Below are 20,828 nucleotides of genomic sequence, written 5' to 3'. Positions count from 1 at the left end.
AGCGTTTTTCTTTTCTTCTGCTCCTGATTCACAGCTATATGAATAAAGAAATACTTGGAAACGCAAATGTAAGCCTAACTTTCTTTATATATGCCAACCATATATCATATTTATTTTCACATTAACCAACCTTCAGTTCTGCCAGTCACCATAAACAGGGTAGTTGAATGGAGACATTGTGGTACCATTCCATTGTAGAAAAGGTGTTAGAGGTGTGCAGACAAGTAAAGTATGATGATGAGGGTTTTGTGAGTGGACACGCACCAAAGGAGACGCGCGCTCAAGGAGGGGTGGAGTCGGAGGAAGAGGGTGAGTTGATCCTCGGTTGGTGTGTGTGAGGGAAACAGACGAAAGGAGAGACCTGCTCTCTCACACACACACTCACTCTCTTTCTCTGCGCGGAGCGAGGGGGGGACAGGGCACAAGGGAAGAATGAGGAAGAAGTCCGCTGCGCTGCGCGCCTCGATCCAGCGAATGCGGGTCTGCTGATGAAGCACCGCTCCGGTCATTCGATCATACAGGTCACACAGGTCTTAATGGAAAAGAGGAGTAGGCAAGGGCAGAGCATAATAGCAGATAAAAAACTGTCTGTGCATGGGAATCCGGACCACTCTGCCCTCCCTTTGTGCGTCTCGGTTGGTGGAAACGCCGTCTTGGCTGGCGTATAAGACCTCCCTGCGTCTCCATTACCGTTCCCAAACTGCTGGCTTTTACCTCGACTACCACTCCTCCTCCTCCCGGCACTCCTTCTGCCTGCTTGGACCACAACAAGAAGAGCTGAAAAACACTGATTTGAGCTGTTCCTGACTGGTCGTCTGTGGATCGAGGACACGATCATAAAGGTAGGACATGATGCGGCTTCCTGGGTGCTCCATGAATGCGGGGATCCGTGAATTGTTTGGGGCAAGCAAGTTCTGAAGGCGGGCTGAGTGGGATGCCAGGGTGAGGAAGACTCTCTGATCTAGGAGCCCCAAGGAGCTCCGGAGGCACCAGGCGTCCGATGCGTTTGTGGAGGCAGTCCTCGCCCGGCGCGCTGCGCGCGCTTTTCATATTTTACGATTTTGTGATGTTCACAGAGGGAGCTTTCAACTGCAGTCACAATTTTTTTCGAAAAACAAAAACCTGAACAGCAGGTTTAAAAAAAAGTGAGAGACTGATGTTTTACGCTCCGGGGGCTTTCCCCCTTGTTTCCTTCCGATCTGCTCCCCTTTTACTACTTTGCTCCTCGCATGTTTAAGAGCAGCCTCACCTATTTATAGAGGAGTGACTTACAGATTCGGATCACGTCCAGATAACCGCGCTCCTACGGTTTCTTTGGCATTGAGTGGGAAAGTTGTCCAGGGTGCGCAGCGCCTGTGGCTGTCCAAAGCAAGGAGCATGCATTAAGGCGACACATTTGCGCATTTTTTGCAGGCCCCTCATCCTTTGCGCCAAACTGTGCAGTTCAATTGGGATGGTGAAGAGAACCGCAGTGTCTTAAGTAATGAGCGAGATGCTCGGAAATAATAATAATATTCATAAAAATAAAAATGCATACCTTAGTGGACTTTACGCATCAATATTCTTCTCTGTAAAAACCCAATCGCCTGTCACATGTTGAGCCGTTTAATGACAGAAGCACACACGCCAGATTTTAAAGGTGTCACTAAATCAGGGTTGACACAGAAAGGGCTTCATGTGAAACCAAATAAGAGCTTGGATTTGCAGCCCTGTCTTCTCCAGCTCATCTTAATCCTTGTTTGACAGTCATCACATGAAAGTCTGAAACACAATGAATGAAATGTTCATTCAGGAAAATAATTAAAGAAAAAACAAATTTAAGGGTTCTTGTGTTTGTTTCCAGTAGTGATGCTTAAGCATCAATGTTCTGAGAATCTGTACTAAATTAACTGTATTTTCCCTTAATGTGGGTTTATCTTTTGGGGGGGTCACTCACTGTTTTGAAAGTCGATGCAATGTACACAACTTTTCTAGCATGATAGTCACTGCAGTGCAATGGTGGCAAGCTATGGCATTACATAAGAAGTCAGAGTAGGCGGATAAGATGGACGATGAAATCAAACACTAATTTTTTTTTTATTTCTGTAATTTTTCTGAACACCTACATGATTACTCGACGTTTAGTTACCATTCTGAGGTGCACTTGTTTTAACACACTTCTTCCGTTTTATTACTAAAAAACTTTCTATAAAGGCACATTTTATGCAAATCCAAGATGCGTACCACTCTAAAGGGGATTACTGCTCACAGCAAGTAGTCGTGTCCAACAACATGGACAGGTTTGGTTCAGCCAATACTGAGGAAAATGGCTCATAATATCCTGGCACACATCAATTATGCAAATCTCCTCTAAATCTGACTATATATCATCTATTTTCACATATTTAAATAGTAAATGTTAAAATGTCACAGTATAAGTATGCACAAATACTAATGTTAAATCCCTAATAATCAAAACAAGAGAATAAAAGTGGAAGCTGACCACACATGCTGTTTGTCATCAAGCCTTTTATGCTGACGTTGTGTGGCAATAAGTACCTTTAAGGTAAAGTTCTTCTGCAAAAGACTTGTGTATTTGTGTGGTTGCCGTGGACTCCCCATCCACCACCATTTACCAACTATATAAAGTTGATTGTGTGCGATCCCTATGTTGTCACCCTCAGCACAGACTGTACAGATGGATGGGAGATTGCATAATAACCCCAGCACAAAAGCCCTTCCAAACTAGACCAAACTGACCTATATGAACTTCAAGTGCTTAAACAATTATGTCCAAAAAAAAATACTGTATTGGGGGAAATTAGAAAAGTGATATAAAATCAGTTCTCTCTAATTGTTGCAGCTACCTGCATTAGATTTAAAATGCAGAATAGATCTCTATATTTTTATATGTAAGAAAAAAGAATGAACTTATTAGCCAGTTAGAGGAAAAGCTGGAGCACATTTGGGCTTTGTACCAACACTCAGTGTCAGTGTCAGTGTTAGTGGCAGATGTGCAGATGTTATTCTTTAGACACAGGTATCAATATTTAACTCTTTAACACTGAGGATGACACCTAAATAATCCACACTCTTTGACATACTGTAAATCAGCGACTGTTTACGTGATCAACGTGAATCAGCTGGTTCTGATGCAAAGAAAAGCAGCTTTTCGTATCGGCTTTGCACAGAGATGCAACACTATATGACTGTAGTAAAGTGTTGCATAACAACACAAAGCCGCTTTTGCTTAAATAGTTGAAGACATATGGTAGTCAAAGAATTTGACAAGTGATACTAAAATATGTAAATCCTGTTTGGTTTCTTATTGACCTTTTTTATCTGTGATAGTAATAATTTCAACATTTGGACATGAAAGCTGCCTGGACAGCTACAGATCTTGAGTTGCTCCATGGAGCCCATTAGGGTCAAATGCACTACAATTGATCAAAGTGGCACAAACACTTCTGGGCATCTGTTCCAGCTTTGATACCCAGATCTGAACCAGCAACCCTTGGGTCAAACATCTCTGCCACTTTTAAAGGTGAATCTGCATAATGATGGATTTACATGATTAAAAATATGAAAGAGAAGCAACTGAGTATCATTAAAACAGTCTCACTAGAAATATACATCAATATTTTTCATTAAGTGCTTCTAAAAAATTTTACTAAATGAAAAGGGAGCACCTTATGAATACTGCAAGCAATTAATTTATTTCTTTATACAAATGGTATTGGCTGCTAAACAAAACACTCTCAGTTTAAATTAGTAAATCAACCTCAAGACGAAATTAAATAAAGCCTTTAATAAACGTTTCTTTTTCTCAATGGTAAATGCAAGACATTATAAGAAACCGAGCTAAAAAAAACACCAGCATGTCTTCTTTATGTTGAACAAACCCACTACTAAAACCATAAAATTACAAAAACTATTGTGGGGTTGTGCTGTTTTTCCTCGTTCTATATCTCCCAGCTTCAATAAATTGTCACAGAGTTTTATTAGACAGGTTTTATGCAGATTTTGACGTATTGGATTTTGACAAAAAGACCCTCATCAGCTGTAACACATGAGGTCCTCCCTGTTGTACATAAGGCTTTTGGTAGAAAACATTGACAACAAAGCTGTGTGTTCAAGACTAAATGCTCCAGAGAGAGTCAAAGAAGCTGTGTGTTCTCTCCACTGTGCTGGTCAAACACTTCCAGATCACAGAGAACATCCTTCTGCAGTCAAGAATTTTTTTTAAGTGAAGAGCACTGCTGGCCGGCAGCAATAAAGCTGACTGGTTGCCAGACCTAAGGATGTGAATGTCAACTTGTCAGTCTACTATCAAAAACCTGCTGTGACATTAAAACAGGTGGCAACCTCTGTTGCCTTTTCTTTTTTGTTTTGGGTCATGATCAATTGACTGGTGCAGTTGGAATTGGGTTTGACTCCTAAACAGCCCTGTGATGAACTGGCGAACCCTGCAGGGTATGCCCAGCCTTCGCCCACTAGTGGTTAGGATAGGCTCCAGCATTCCCCTAGCTCTGAAAGGGATTAGGGGATGGATGATTGCTAAACATGCTGGGACAAAAATTTCCAAGACTGTAGGAATTGGTTTAATTTAAACAATCAAAAACAAAGAAACAAAGAAAAGGAGACAAACAATCAAAGAAATATATATGTACACATTGATATATCAAACATAGTGAAGAGATTTTGTCATGTCAGTTATGTGACAACCTGTGCTTCAGTCAGTTGCTGTAAATGTCAGGTCACAGCGTAAATTTCAAACCACATGTGATCTACTAGACGATGAAATAATCAAATGTGCATTTAGCTTTAAGCCTTTTGTAAAAATGCACCCCTTGTAGAAATAGTTTATACCATCACCTTCTGTAAAGGGCAGGGGTTGGCAACCTTTACCACTCAAAGAGCCATTTGGATCAGTTTCCTGCAGAAATTAAAACACAGGGAGCCGCAACACCCTTTGGAAAACCCAGTGTTTCCAGTAAATGACATAATTTCACTCGTTTTTAAAGTTCGTGAAGAGATGTTCTTTTTTTGTATCCTGTGTTATTTAATGGGTTCTGATGAGAGCTATTTCCCAAGAGGCCAAAAAAATAGCAAATATGTCGTAATTATCGGTAAATAGCAGTTAATCTGCTCCTCCAATAGATTTTTGTCAACAAACAACTTTTTTTCTCATCTCGATCAGTATGTTTTTGGGCAAAAGCTGCATGATTATTCTGGGATGTCTTGCCACATTTGAGACTTTGTTGTTTGCCAATTCCTCATTACATATTATTAATACTGGTGAAGTCGTTGAAAGCAAACAAATCTGCCCAGGTGCTATTAAATGTACTGTTTTCTTTAGGAACTTCAATTTTCTCTAAATTCTTCATCGTTGTCCTACCTGGGTCGAAACATTGTTGGGATTACTCACCGGCGGGAGTTGTGGCGGTGACGCAGGTCCATAGTCACATAGAACTTAACTTAGAAAATGTCCACATATAGAATTTCTTTTAAACTTAATACTCAGGCCGTTAATTTTTTCTGTTTTGTTTTTTACGATTCTTTTTATGAACCTTTCCTGTTTACTGCTTGCCGACAGTTGTCGTCAGCACAGGGGAGCCGCTCCTGCGACGAACAGTTCGCCTGGTTCCGACCCGCTCCTGGTTCAGAGCTGCTCACAAAAATACAACAGCTGGTCGACAGACGACCCGGAAAGGTTCTGCACGAAGAGGCTTTTTTTCACTTCTCATTCAACCTCATTCAACATGTACTGTCTTTTTAGAAGAACCTTCCATCCCATAACAGACTCTGGTCCGCGTTCACAGACACGGCCCCTTTGCATGTTCACGTTGCTTTCTTTCCTCCTTCCCGCTCGCACACCCTGACTGTGTTAAAGGTACCACGACAATCTTAGAACATAGTAGTTATTTTACAAAACCACAGAGAGTCGCAGCACAGGAATGAAAGAGCCACATGCGGCTCCGGAGCTGCAGGTTGCTAACCCCTGGTATAAGGTTCGTAAAAGTGTAGCAATTGGCGATACAGATTGACTGATGAGAGTTTGCCCTTATTTATCTCAAAATAGGTTTAGTTTTTGGCTAAAATGGTTCAGTTGTGATACACAAACTGAGGACAACCTCCTATTTTAAGCATTTTTTATCAATCTTATCAAAACTGTTTATCACAACTGATTTATCAGAGCATCTCTACTAGAAGCAGATTTATTTGTAAGTTAAAAACTTGTCAAAAATTGTAAATGAGGTATACTCATAAAACAATTTATTGCCTTCTTATAAGTCCCAAAGTGCATTCCAGTCAGTCCCATTCACCCATTCATACACACATTCACACATTGGTGGGGGCTCTGCTGCCTAACACAGACTCCAACCAATAACCACCAGGAGCAATATGGGGTTTAGTGTCTTGCCCAAGGAGACCAGTTTGACCTGACATTGAATTGTTTAGCCCAATTTTAGTCCAAAAAAACTTCTTCAGCTTCAGGACATTTTGTAAATCTGAAAGGTTTGCATCAGTTTTTTCTCTGGAAGTTGGCTGACTGTGACAGAATAAACATGTTTCAGAATTAATTCTGTTTGAGCAGAAATAAATAAATAAAATGGAAATATTAAAAAACAAGATCAATATCATAGCTGAAAAAGTTTCTATGAAATGTTCTAAATAATTTCTATTAGATTAAATTCTTTTAACCAACACTTGGGCCTGTAGCGTACAGCAGTGGAGCTGAATGTTTACCTTGAAAAAAGCTTTCCTTTGAATGGCAAGTGAACAGGAGCTAAGGGAAGTGATTTGACCACTCTGCTCCTATTGATTTTCTCTCCCATTGTTTGCTCATCACTGTCTTCCCACGTCATCCTGCACCTTTTTAGATTCCGGATTGACACTCATACAGATAATGTCAATAGAGGCAAAGACACCATGCCAGGCACTGGGACATCAATATGAGCATGAGTGTTACTGTTTGATAATGTCCTTTAAGTGCTTTAATAGGAGAAGACATCTTGGCTTGAGAAATGGCTGCAGTGCAGAATCGGGCTGAAATAGCTCCAAGTCATTGTTGTGATGGAACATTTGGACCATTATTCCTGAGTTGTAAGCAGGGGCTGCTGTAAATGTGTTTCTTTTTTATGCTGGGTTTCCACAAGGGCACACACTGGAGTGTGCCTAAGGTTTGAATTCATTCAGAGGTGAAGGATTGTTATGTGGGTTCTTTTCTCCCACCTTCAGCCATAATGATTCCTACATTTGCATCCCTCTACTTTAGTGTGATTTCTCCCTTGCTGCCTTTGTTCTCTTTCCATCTCCACCGCTCCCTGCATTGAAGCGCATTTGGACATTGCAGAGTGACTGATCATCAGAGCAGCAGGCTGAGACATGTCTTTGTGCTCTGTATCACATTGATAACTCCCACCACCAGACTTCTTTTTGCCTTTTTTAAAATATAAAGATTGGATTACAGCCAGTGATGAGAATGCTGACATATGACTCAATTTCACATAAAGTCATGTTCCTTTTTTGTAGACTCTACATCAGGTTGGATATTTGCCTTTCTTTGTGAGATCTTGGTCTAATTGGGCTTGATTTTCTCACCTTGGGCTTTTGCCCTCAGAGACTTTTGGATGTGACAACACTGCAACTCAGGGAACAGCTTGTCTCATTGCTGCACATAGTTAGTTTCCTGAAGTTTATATTTTGTGATTTTTGTTTATGCCTTAAGGGATAAACCCTTGTTTTGGTCAGTTTCTTTGTGTGTGCTGGCTATATATTTTATAAATCTAAGTTGAAGTTTCTTCATTTCAGTCCTCTTTTAGATGGTTTTTGGTGATATGCATTAAAGTACCAGGAGATCCAAGTTTGATGAAGATGCATACAGTTTAATGATCATATTAAAGGAGCTGCCTGCGTTTTATTAAAAATTCAAATGTAATTGCTATATGCTCAGTGCAGGTACAGAAAGAGTAATGCATTGTTTTTTGCATCTGGATCTGTACGTGTGAAGAAATCATTGAATAAAATTGAACCCAGAAAATGCCAAAACAAAAGAAAATTGTTTTTTTAGAAAACAAAATCTTTTATTTTATTACAGGCAGGTTTACTTTTGAGAATTCCTTTTAATCATTTTAATTAATGCTTTTTTCAGTCAAAATGAGCAGCCCTTAAAAAAATGGCATTCTTATTGGGAGATAAAATTGAAATACATGAAATTCAAGTAAAAGTCTTTAGAAAAGGTTTTTATGTCGATGAGCATTAGTTTTAAAATGCATACTAATCAGGGTTTCTAATAGTAGACTGCTTTGGTTGCCATGGAAATATTCTGGTTATGCATTTTGAAAAAAAATTCAAGAAGCTCACTTTCAGAATCATGCAGACTCTCCGGGAGCATCTCCGACCTCGAGCCCTTTCATAAACCTGACTCTTTATTTCTAATGCTGTGAAGTCACTCACATTTCTATATAATTTTATGTAAAGGTGATTTGTTGTCAGATTAGAGCTTTAGGACCCTTTGATTGATTATTTTCTGTTTGCAAATGTAAATTCACTGCTGTGCATCTGGTTAACACAACATGAGGTCTGCATTACCAATCATTTTGATGTATAGCTTTATTTAGGAATTGATTTTAAGATCGTGGTTAAGTCTTTACCCATTATGTCTAACTGGTTACAAGTTTGCATTCCGTCATCAATGGGCAAGTACACACATGCAGCTGCATTCATTTAGGATTTATTTTGCATTAGGAACTGTTTCCCAACTGCTTTGACACATTTGACTGCAGTCTGGCAGTGGCAGTGTGTGACACATCTTGAGTTGAATTATTTTTGAATTTGCCATCGAGGGCAGAGATACTTTGCTCTAAACGAGCTGTAGGAAAGGCAAAAAGTAAGTCAAAACATTTTTTTAATTAGGAAAAGAATACAGTGATCGAGTTTAAACAATTGACTTCTGCAGACTTCAAAGTCTGAAAATGAAACATAATTTTAGATAAAGTTTTCCTCCAGCTATAAAGGAACAAAAACGTTTCTAAATGTTAAAGTGAAACACTGCAGAAATCTGTCTCATGATATATAGTTTATTCAATTTATTTTGCCTTCTATAACATACTTTAAAGTTTTTCTTTATATTTAAACAATAATTGTTTTTTATGATTTTATTTGATTTTTGTTGTTGAAGTCAAGCACATTTCTTCAAGTTTGTTAAGCTGCAAGTCCAGCCATCACATTTATTTGTCTTTTTAAACCACAAAACTCACCAAAATGTTGTTTAAAGTATGTTAATAAAAATGGATTTCATTGCTGTGTTTGATTTTTTTTTTCCTGACAAATATATATTTTTAGTGAGTATGGCATTCTAAACCTAGTTTTTGTTTGTTTCAGACTTGAATCATTGTGCATACTAGTCCAGACTCATTAGCACATAAAGCTAGTACAGATGGATTGTATTCCCTGTGGGGAAATGACCCAGCGTAGAGCGGTTTGCTTATTGCTTTGGTAACTGTAGTGAAAACAATTTGGTTTTAACTACGCTCACAATGCTAAATTTATGTAATGATTCCAATTCCTACTTTACATTTTTTTGGCGATGTAGTTTTTCTCGAAGATGAAACACAAAAAAACTGCATAGGATTTGTAGGGTTGGTTATCATCTTGACTCAAAACGTAACTTTTAGGGATTAGTTAAATGTTTTTCCCTAAAAAACTGCTGTTCTGCTAAATTGTGTAGTTGTAAAATCTGTCAATTTTCTAAAGCAAATTTTATGTTTTTCTGTGTCACCATTAAAGAGATAAAGTTGGAGAACCAGCACTAAATGATAGAAACCTGCAGTTTAAGCACATGGAAATGGGAAAGACACTTTCTCCTAAAGTAAAATCAAGTGCTTGGAAATGCATTTAAGGCAAATAGCCACCTTCAGACAATAAAATCTTTATGAGTTGTAAACAGCTGGAGTTCAAAGTGTTGTCTGTTTTACTGCCGTTTATAGAAAACTGTCCATATTGTAAAAAGAAAAAAGAAAAAAAAAAAACGGAAAAAATTAAATCTTTTAACTTGTGTTGCTGCTTTTATTTTGATTTTCTTTACACTTTGGTTAACAGAAATTAGTTATGAGTGATGTCTTGCACTGAAAACTTCCACACTGGACAAAGATGAGAGTCAACAAACTGGTTTTTGCATGATGTCTTCATTTGACCTGTGAAAAAAGAGATGTTTTCTGGTCTCTGTTTCTTTCCAGTTAAAACCTGGCCAGTTCCAGTCTAAAAACAATCAGTGTGCAGCTTTTCCTTGCTTTGCAGAAAAACATAATAAACTCTAACCCTCCCACAGTCCAAAAACATGCTTCATAGTTTTATTGGTCACTCTAAATTGTCCCTAGGTGTTTGTGTGCGCGTGTGTGTGTCTGGGGGTGTTGAATGTTCGACAGTCTGATGAAATACAGGATACATCTTGTTTCAATATTTTACTCGGAGCATGAAAGTATTCTTGCAAGCTTGGAAGTAAATAGATTTGGAGCTAACTTTTAGGAAATTCTCAATGGTGACTTGAGCTGAGACTCAATTCTTTAGTTTGGTTTAATGAACATGCAGCCTCTTAAAAAATACTTTCATGTTTTCCTATTTCGATGATGTGGTTGATTTTTTAGGTGAGCTGGGCTGCTATTTTCATTGGTGTTGTCCTTCTGGCTCTTAAAAGTTTACATAAATAGAATTGTTTTCCCCTCTAATCTGATCTGCTTTAGTCTTTGTGGAAAGTTACAGAAGCCTGAATAACTGAACTGCCTAACTGGTTATACAACATTTTTAAGTTCTCAAAGTCAGTCTTTTTTTAAGGGAATATTTAAAAAAGAGAAAACAAGTTTAATCCTTCACGATTATCCTTTTATTTTTTGGTTTATGTCTATTAAAAATCAAACTTTTTTCTCTTTTCTTCTCTTTTAGGGTTTAAATCCTCATCACTTGTCAATCTGATCAACATGGGCTGTTGGGAGCGCTCGTCCTTCCTGTCCCCTACTCTGAGGCTGGCGGTTGTCGCGGTGATTCTTCTCCTAAAGCTCCACCCCTCGCTGGGTGGCGCCCCCCCTGAGCCGAGCTTGGATGGGTCCGTTCTGGCGATTGCCACAAACAAAAGCGAATGCAGCAAACCAGAAAAATGTTCAAATGGGGTGATCTTGCCTATTTGGGAACCCCAGAACCCATCTTTTGGCGACAAGGTTGCCCGGGCAACAGTTTACTTTGTGGCTCTGGCATACATGTTTCTTGGCGTTTCAATCATTGCAGACCGCTTCATGGCGTCAATAGAGGTCATCACATCACAAGAGAAAGAGATCACCATTAAGAAGCCCAATGGAGAAACAACCAAAACTACTGTTCGGATCTGGAACGAGACTGTCTCCAACCTCACCCTCATGGCTCTGGGCTCCTCTGCTCCTGAAATCCTTCTGTCCGTCATCGAGGTTGTGGGTCATGGGTTTCATGCCGGCACACTGGGCCCTTCCACTATAGTTGGTTCTGCAGCATTCAACATGTTTGTCATCATCGGGATCTGCGTCTACGTCGTGCCTGATGGCGAGACGAGGAAAGTCAAGCATCTACGAGTCTTCTTCGTCACAGCCACCTGGAGTATCTTTGCCTACATCTGGCTGTACCTGATCCTGTCAGTGATCTCTCCTGGGGTCGTGCAAGTGTGGGAGGGTCTGCTCACGTTCCTCTTCTTCCCCGTCTGTGTGGTGTTTGCCTGGGTGGCTGATCGACGCCTGCTGTTTTATAAGTATGTGTACAAGCGCTACCGCACTGGAAAGCAGCGCGGAATGATCATTGAGACCGAAGGCGACAGACCACTCCCCTCAAAGGTAAAGTCACAGGAAATAACAGCTTTTTCGTACAGTTTGTGTAATATCCACTAACATGATTAATTTCAATGAAAAAAAAATCTTTCCATTATAGTTTATTAAAGCAGTGTTAAATCAGTGTGCAGTTTTTGCCTTCACTCCACTGAATTGTCCTCTTTTTTTTACATCAAGGTTACAGCGCTGGCTCATTTGAATTAAACTGAAGTATGAAAGTTGAATTGCAAATTAACATTAAAAGTTCTAAAAAGCTATTTAATATTTTGCAAACAGATTTGCACATTTTCTGAAGCAAATTCCTTTTACCGGCCTTTAAAAGTCAGTGCCTTGGTACAATCATGAAACTTAAACTATTCCTAGTTTCTTCATTGCAGCAATATATGAAAATATTAATGGAATTTAAAACAATAATAATATAGTTAATAGTTAATAATAATAACATTATTTCAATTGTAGCATTTATTCTACCAAGATTAATTCAAGTTTTAATGCAATCAATAGTTCAAAATTACCCAATATATAGCTGTGTTTGAATGTTAAAAAAGTAAAAAAAAAGAAAAAAAGTAGGGCAGATACTTGGCTTTTAAATGAAAATCAAGTGAAATGAAACATTATTTTAATTGAAATATTATGATGTCAAATAAGACTAGGCCAGTTCAAAGTAGATCATGGGCTACATGTAGCTATTATTTATTTGAAAAAAGGCACAAAGAACGAACCTTTCTTTCATACAGTAAAAACTAACATATCTAAAATATAAGGGTGAATAATGACAGGATTCTTGCCTGCTGCTCAGAGCAATGCGCAAGTCACTGAGCTGTCAATCAAAAGACTCTAAAATCGATGGAAACTAACGTCTCAAAACTGTGTGCCACATAGAGGATTGGTGACAGAAGTGCAAACAAAATGTCAAGAATCTGATAAGAGAGCTAGGGTAAAAAATGCCAGGAAAAAATATCCTTACCAATTATAAAACAGAAAAGGAGAATTACATGGAAGCAGAAACTGATATTTTTTACAAAAATTCATTTGTTTTTCTTGATTGTCAAGCTTTTTATATAAATTTGCATGGCTTTAGTTGCAGAGATTTATAATCTATCCAATCTGTAACAATTGTTGTAATAGTTGTCACAGACTATAATGAGCCAATAACTGCTCATATTTATAACACATATGTGCAATAACAGACTGTAATGATCAAGGTTAAGAGATGGCAACACGGAAATCACTAACAGCACAAATGTCATTAGGTATATTTTCTTCATTTAATTTCCTGTTTTTACTGTTATCTGATGCTTTGAGTGATGATGCAGTGCAGCACAGCAAATGACAATTTCATTAGGAAAACAAGAGGGTGTTTGTGTAAGTCAGTGACTCCTGTGCTTTTTCCTAATTCACAGTTTGTGATGCTACTGCATGTAAAGGTTTTGATGATAATAGTATGTAGGCTATTAGTAACATATTGGTAGAAATATCAAAAGTGTTTAATTAAAAAATGAACTTCATAATTATTTTCATTAGGGTAGAAGAAGAATAGATAAAAATAGATTATGGTTTAAGATTAATGCTTTATTTCAATATAAAATAATGCAAATTAGCCTAGCTGTCAATATGCTTCTTTTTAGTAATAATACTAAATACTATTACTACTTATGTTTAAATGCATGTTACAATCTCATAGTGGATTTCTTTCTTTTTTAAAAATCCCAGGAGAATTTTACACAATAAAAGCATTAAAAAAAGCCTTCTGACAGTGGGGGAAAAAAATCTTTGTCTTTGTTCCAAAGATGTTGATCAGTAGCAGTAATATTACTGTTACTCATTTAAATTTCAAGGTGGACATCGAGATGGATGGAAAGATGTTGAACTCTCACGGTGTTGACTTCCTGGATGGTCCACTGGGCATGGATATAGATGAGAAGGATCTGGATGAAGAGGAGACCCGTAGAGACATGGCAAAGATCCTGAAGGAGCTTAAACAGAAGCACCCAGACAAGGAGGTTGGTGAAGTTTTCCTTTATGAATTTTTTTTTCTATCTACTCAGTAATGAGGATGACAAAAGTTACCACATTCTCAACGGGTTGAACAAATGCTGCAACTTTAAATGACGCAAACAACTTACTATAAATTGTGAGATCTGTAGCAATTGTAGCAACTGTAGGAATTTTTAAGCTTCCTAGGCGTAATACAGGAACCAAATTAACCTTTTTCTATTGGATGCCACTCTATCATAAGCAGTTATTTAAATGGTTAAACTCTAGATTACATATAAAACCTCAGCGTGTTGTGAAATAATTTGCTCATGTGGTCACTGTCAGGAATAGTTTTATCTGGACTCATCCACTAACATTGTCTCTTTGAGACTAGAGTTTGCTAAAAACCCTAAAAACCACATGTTGGTCTGCTTGCATTTCAACTAGAGTGCAATGTATTACAATCTAAGCTCTATTAAGCTATCAAGAAAAAACAGAAAAGAAGTAAGCCAAGAGGGCAAATTGGTGTAAGCACTTTGCCTTTTGAGTTTAAAATAAAGAGTAGAGCATGAATTCAAAGACAGGTGAATCAACCAATGAATGCTTTTTCATAGATGTAGATGCCAGAGAGGAGACGACTATGGACTATGAGTTATTTTTTATGTTTTGATTGAAGTGTGTTTTGGATATTCTGATTCCAGACAACCTTGTGTTGTAAATGTGTGGCAAACACAACCATATAAATGTGTAAAATCTTTGATCATTCTACATGTAACTATCCTAGTTTGAACAATCCCACACAGGATATCGACAGAAACATTTGAGAATAATAATAATGTATGAGAAATACAAGGAATTGTATTTACTATTCTCTTGCCTCTGCAACACAAAACCTTATTCATACATATATTTTAACTATTTATTGAACACAATAATTTAGCTCACTTATGGTTGTACTAATGTCACGGTTATATCTGTTTGAAAGACCATGGCCATGGCCCAGCTGCTATGTGGTCGTTATGATATTTACAAATTGAAGATGCTTATACAACATTATTTTGCTGCTAATTATGGATTCTAGTAAGGGAACAGCAGCTTTAATGTATAACATAAATCAATATTTTTAATACTTGTGTCATAACATGTTTTTTTTCCTACCAGGTGGAACAACTCATTGAACTTGCCAACTATCAAGTCCTGAGCCAGCAGCAGAAGAGCCGAGCTTTCTACCGTTGCCAGGCCACCCGACTGATGACGGGTGCTGGCAACATCCTGAAAAAACATGCTGCCGATCAAGCACGAAAGGCTGTCAGCATGCACGAGGTCCGCTCTGAGAATGATGATAACGATCCTATCTCTAAGATTTTTTTTGAGCCTGGGTCCTACCAGTGTCTTGAGAACTGTGGCACAGTGGCTGTGAACGTGGTGAGGCGGGGCGGCGACCTTGGCAAAACTGTTTCTGTGGAGTACCGGACGGAAGACGGCACCGCAAACGCCGGTTCTGACTATGAGTTCACGGAGGGCGTCGTGGTGTTCAAATCCGGCGAGACAATGAAGGAAATCCGCGTGGGGATCATTGATGACGACATTTTTGAAGAAGATGAAAACTTCCTCATTCACCTTTCCAATGTCAAAGTGTTGCCACCAGAAGGTGAAGAACCGCAAGAGGGCGAATCAGCTAACCACGTGGACTCTGTGGCCTGCCTCGGCTTGCCGGCTACAGCAACCGTGACCATATTTGATGACGACCACGCTGGTATCTTTACATTTGAAGAGCCTGTTTTCCACGTCAGTGAAAGTGTCGGCACCATGGAGGTGAAGGTGCTGAGAACATCTGGAGCTCGCGGCGTGGTCATGCTGCCATACAAGACGGTGGAGGGAACTGCTCGGGGAGGTGGAGAGGACTTTGAAGACACCCACGGCGTCCTTGAATTTCAAAATGATGAAATCTTGTGAGTAAATTTGATCATTAAAAATTAATATTGCCTGAAATGATATAGTACAGTACTTATCAACGTCTTGCTGTTGATGGTGTGAGAAAGCAGAAGTGTTGGTGGGATGTGGTGAGTACAATGAGCAGTGTGGTGGACTGCTCACAGAACATCTGGCAAAATCAGCAATCCCCCATCTCTTTATGCTTTTTACCTTCTCTCCATTTTCTACTTTAACCTGTGTTCTGACCCTTTCTGTCATTGTCCTGACAAGCTGCTGTTTGAGTCTGTTGAGATATTGTTTTATCATATATATACTTTTTGCCTCGGAAAACTGAGTCAGTGGTTGGATGATCCACGGTTTGAATTTTAACTAGTTGTGGAAACTTAGGGACAGCCATTTAGATCTCCCTAAATAAAACATGTAATGGAAAATGCTTGTCGCTGGAGACAGTTCAAGAATTTAAGTAGCAGGAGATCAGGAAAATGTGAAGAACATCTATTCAGTCAACTTAATTTGGTTGCACAAAAGCTGCTTCAAAGGGGAAATCTAGTTGCCCTTTTAGCCTACTTCATGGAGTGTGAGAACATCCCAGAGCAACCAGTCGCTTTCAGCTGGAGGCTTTTTGTTCTGTTTTGTTCACGTAAAGGGCTTGCGGCTCTGTTGAAGTATCCCTGCTGTGAAATGATGCAGCAGCAGCTCAAAGCTCAGCTTAGCCACAATCTTGTTTAATAGTGACTCATGGTAAGGGTTCTGATTGCTGTTTGACCACATTTCAGGAGGCCTCCTCAACACTAATGATTTCACTAACATAAAACCGCTTAAATCTCGCTGACCTTCACACAGAGCAAAAAGTTCACTCCAGTTGTCATAGCGATGCTTGGAAAGAACTGCTTGTACATAACACTGTTATGAACTTTCAGACTATTATATATTGTAGCAATTGAAATGATGGTTAACTATGAAGCTTTAGTTGGATTGTTTGGTACCGTGATGTCATCATGCAGGTGGGTTTTCAAGCGGTGCAGACTTTGACAGATGACACCCTCCTGATGAGTTTCAATGCCCTCGTTGAGGTGGAGCAGATTGCTTTGTGCAAAATCATTGTTTTCCACCCAACAAGGTTGGCTGCTGGTTCCGCTCATACTTTTGTCTTTCTCCACACACGCAGTGGGTGTGCCCAGTGTCAAGCTAAATTATTGCTTTTGCTGAAGTCCTCTACTCATGGCTTGCTAATCTCGTATTTTTAGCAATGATATCACAAATGCTGTATTGGCTGGTAGTGTAGTAGTAGTTTGGCCTTTTTGCATTCTGTTTGGAGATATTTGGAGGAGGCATTGTGATGACATGGCACAAGCTGTCTGTGATCATGTTTGTAAAGGGGTGTTGTCTTAGCAACAGTGGCTGATGGTGCATTCATACTTCACAGTTTTTGCTCTAAACATCCTGATTGCTCTTTTGGTGCAGAACATTCAAGGAGTCAAAAGACTGTCAGATTGTATGCAATTCTTTGAAATTGGTAGGGCGGGGACGTTGCTTTCAAGCATAAAATGAATAACAGTGCTGAAGTATAAAGTTGATCAATCTAGAATGTTGGAAATGTTCCTCATTTGCTAACAGGTATAAATGAGGAATAGTTGCAACTTTACAATAATGGCCCAGTAACATATACAAACTATTACATAATACTTAATAAAAAATGTACTACCATCAGCTTCATTATCTCTTACCAATTAACAAGGCACATTTATGAATCCTTAAAAAACTGTTAACTGCAATTTTAAGACACACGCCAATGGAAATCATGTTTCTGGTGTTTTTAAAATGTTGTTGAACCACTTTTAATGATGGAGGTTGGAGGACATTTTTTTTATTGGAATTAAAATTGCATTTCTGAGTACTTCTGAATTCAAATTGGGATGACTGAAAAAAAACAAAAAACAATGTTTATTCATATTATTTTTTTCCACTGTTTTTGATTTAATCAGAAGTGTGACACAGAATCACATATCTGCAGTTCTCGCTTCCACAGCCTTTTAGTCTAGGTAAATTAGGTTTTAATATGTTGTCCAACTAAATAAAGTACTTTACCTGCATACGGTCCGTGTGTGTGTGTGGGTGTGGGTGTGTGTGTGTGTGTGTGTGTGTGTGGTTATGTGAAGAAAGGTGCTTCTCAGTGGTGGTGATGATGCAGCCCAAAGAGATGTCACTTTAGTCATGGTGCTGTGAGTGGAAGGGGCCATTTTGTGACCAAGAGAGTGTGATCTTCACAGTTTCCTTCAAATCACTAATGTGGGAAGGCACAGTGAGGTTACATCATAGGACAAAATGTCAGCGTTTACATTAGCAAACACTTAATGGATGATATAAAATACAACAGGTGGAGATGCATGGGATATTGTGTTCCCAAACCCATTGTCCCCCCTGTGGGAGCATCAGCCCAATGTTCTCTGCTTTCCTCTCCGGCAGTGAATATCTACCTAATGGATGTCCACAGCAAGGCTGCATATTAGGACTTTCACAAAGCTAATTATAGAAACAATTTGTTTTAAGACAACAGCCTAATTATTTTGGGTTTGCGTTGCTGCCAATATGTTCTACCTCTCTTTTCGTCTTAACATATCCAAGTTGGAATCTAACCTGAAGTGTTGCGTTCAAGATACCAGCCAGCACACAATCTTTGTTCAAACTTTTATTTTGCAGACTTTTTATTTTTTATTTCCACTTTTTTCTTGCAGGGATCAGTAACTGCAAACTCACTGATGCAAAGTGGGGAAACTGGTTTTATTTCCAAAAGTATAAATAAATCAGATGTCTGCCTTCTCGGTGTGTGTTTTCCTCAATGTGAAAGTGGTCCAAGGAAGATAAGACAAAGACAAGTTTTTATGTTTTTCTGTTGGTAGCAGGCAGCATCAGTAGCCTCTGAAAAGTCAAAGATAATTTTGTGTCCTTTAAATCACTCTTCAGGAACTCTTATGTTGAATCATTTGAAATTTGGCCCTGAAATTGACTGGTAAAGTATCAAGGGTGTACCCCGCCTTCATTAGACAGTAGCTGGGTAGGCTCCAACAATCTTGTGACCCCAAACAGGAGTGAGCCGATTTAGAAAAAAAATGTGTGCATGGGTGGCTTATTTGAAATGTAGAATATTACACACTCTTCCGAGAGCTGGTGCACATAAAAGGAGCATTCCATACTGACTTCACTCCCTTAAGATAAAAATAACTGCTGTTGAAACAAATCCAGAAAGGTGTTTCTGTTTTAGACCAGGAAAATGAGGAGAACATTGCTGATGGATGCAGTTTGTAGCCCCTTCACTAAATACGCCTGTCCTACCTTATTTGTGTGGATTTTGATGTTGTTACTATAGATGTTAAAGTGATTAATCACTATTAGACAGTTTTTATTATTTGTTTGCTTTTTGTTGTTTTGACTGTTGTTTTCTTGCTCTCTGACCTTTTATTAATGTCACTCCCAAACAAAGACCTTTTACATGTTTTCAGCTTTTGAAGTGATCAAGGTTAGCATTCTGTGATTTCTGTTTCTTCCAAAATGTTCAAACTAATAATGCCAGTGCTGCAGGGATTCACTGCAATAAAGCTTTACCTTATTAAATTGTAATTATTATTTCTACTGTCACTGCTGGCCTGTAAAAGAATCTGATTAACCAAAGCTAACGTAACAGTTGATTTCTAACAATATTGCAGGTGACAAAACAAATCAAACTTCAATGAAACGCATGCATGATTATCACTGTTTCTTCAATAGTGCAGCAGGGCCGTTGGAGTTTGTATGAAATAAACTTAAATTGGCATTTCATGAGCTGTCCTTAATGTTAGTGTTGCATTTTGGACCAAGCTTTTTAAAATAAACATGTCTTGATTTTTTTTTTTTTTCCCACAAAACACTGGTTAAAAACTGCCACTCATGATCGAAAGGAAACACAAGCATGAAATAAACATGGAAAGACAGTTTTCTGTTGTAAAGGCTTTTAGTAGAGTATTAGCCTGAGACCATACAGGACCAATCAAAGAGACAAAAATACAACTGAAAGCATTAAAAACAAACCAAAAGAAAGAGCAGCTGAAGTGTAGATGACCTGTTTAACACATTTTTCCATCTAAACCTGCTTTAAGTTTTACAGCTGAACCTAAGACTGCGCCAAATGTTTTACGAGTTAATGCACTTTCTCAGTTCCTTGCTATTACAGAATTACAATAACAAACAATTGTCATCCTATTTGCCCTTCTGTGTGTGATTTTGTCCAGAGCCCTTACTACCCCCCTTAAGTGGCTCTATTTTTGTTGTAGACAGTCCAGATGGAATTAGCAGACCACTTAATGCAAAATGGGCCAAGCTTTTCGGTGCCTTTTTCCCCCCAAGCTGTCGAGTTGGAACATGATTTCTAGACTGGGAAAGAACAGACAGGTGAGATGTTATCTGCTAAAATAAACAGAGCAAAAAGTAAAATATTGCACACATGCTTTATTACTTATGAATGGAGCATGGAGCAGGCACTTCCGCTGAGAATGAAGTGACTCAGTGGTGGGAAAAGTGAATGAAGTAAAAAGGAATGTGGATGCACACCGACACAGGTGTTCGAAGGCAAGTACCCGGGTGCATGTTGACATTTGGACATAACTCATGCATCAACTCGGATATGCTCTGAGTGAATTTGAGACCGTCTGAGGTTGTTTTTTAAGTGGAGAAACTTTGTACGGCTGGGAAATGAAATCAGGCTTCCTCCTACATGCACAGGCACACACAGCGAGCAGATTGGGACTTCATACTTCAATAACCAGCACAGATTGGCCAGTTGAGAGATTTCATTAAAAATGTAGGAATACGAGGATGTGTTTGCACGTGTTTATTTCTTTTTGTTTCTTGAAATGTACCTTTTTTTAAACTAGGTTTCCTGTACAACATAAAGGGGAAAAAACTGTTTAAATTGTATATAGTTTGGATGTAAGAACAGGCATCTTTTCAGATTTGATCTGCTTAAGGTCCCACTCTAATCAATATTTGATCGATTTTAAAAGCGTTCCCACTGGTCTTTTAATTATGATTACTCAGTTTTAAGGCAAAAAAAAA

The 20,828-nt window shown here is 38.6% G+C and overlaps 1 protein-coding gene across 2 annotated transcripts in view; it reads left to right on the top strand.

The window, feature by feature from the left end:
* The first annotated feature begins 245 nt into the window (after positions 1–245).
* LOC101174771 (sodium/calcium exchanger 1) overlaps positions 246–20,828 on the top strand; it is a 130,166-nt gene continuing 109,583 nt past the window's right edge. For both annotated transcript variants that reach the window (XM_011484261.3, XM_011484260.3), the window contains exons 1-4: positions 246–842; positions 10,924–11,834; positions 13,667–13,831; positions 14,967–15,757. In XM_011484261.3, the coding sequence (XP_011482563.1) occupies positions 10,959–11,834; positions 13,667–13,831; positions 14,967–15,757 (1,832 nt within the window). In that variant the 5' untranslated portion in view covers positions 246–842; positions 10,924–10,958. The remainder of the gene's footprint in view (positions 843–10,923; positions 11,835–13,666; positions 13,832–14,966; positions 15,758–20,828) is intronic.

This window comes from Oryzias latipes, chromosome 15 (genome assembly GCF_002234675.1).
Source record: "Oryzias latipes chromosome 15, ASM223467v1".
NCBI lineage: Eukaryota > Metazoa > Chordata > Actinopteri > Beloniformes > Adrianichthyidae > Oryzias > Oryzias latipes.
The sequence above is the reverse complement of the archived record's forward strand: the minus strand, read 5'-3'. Positions and strand labels throughout refer to the sequence as shown.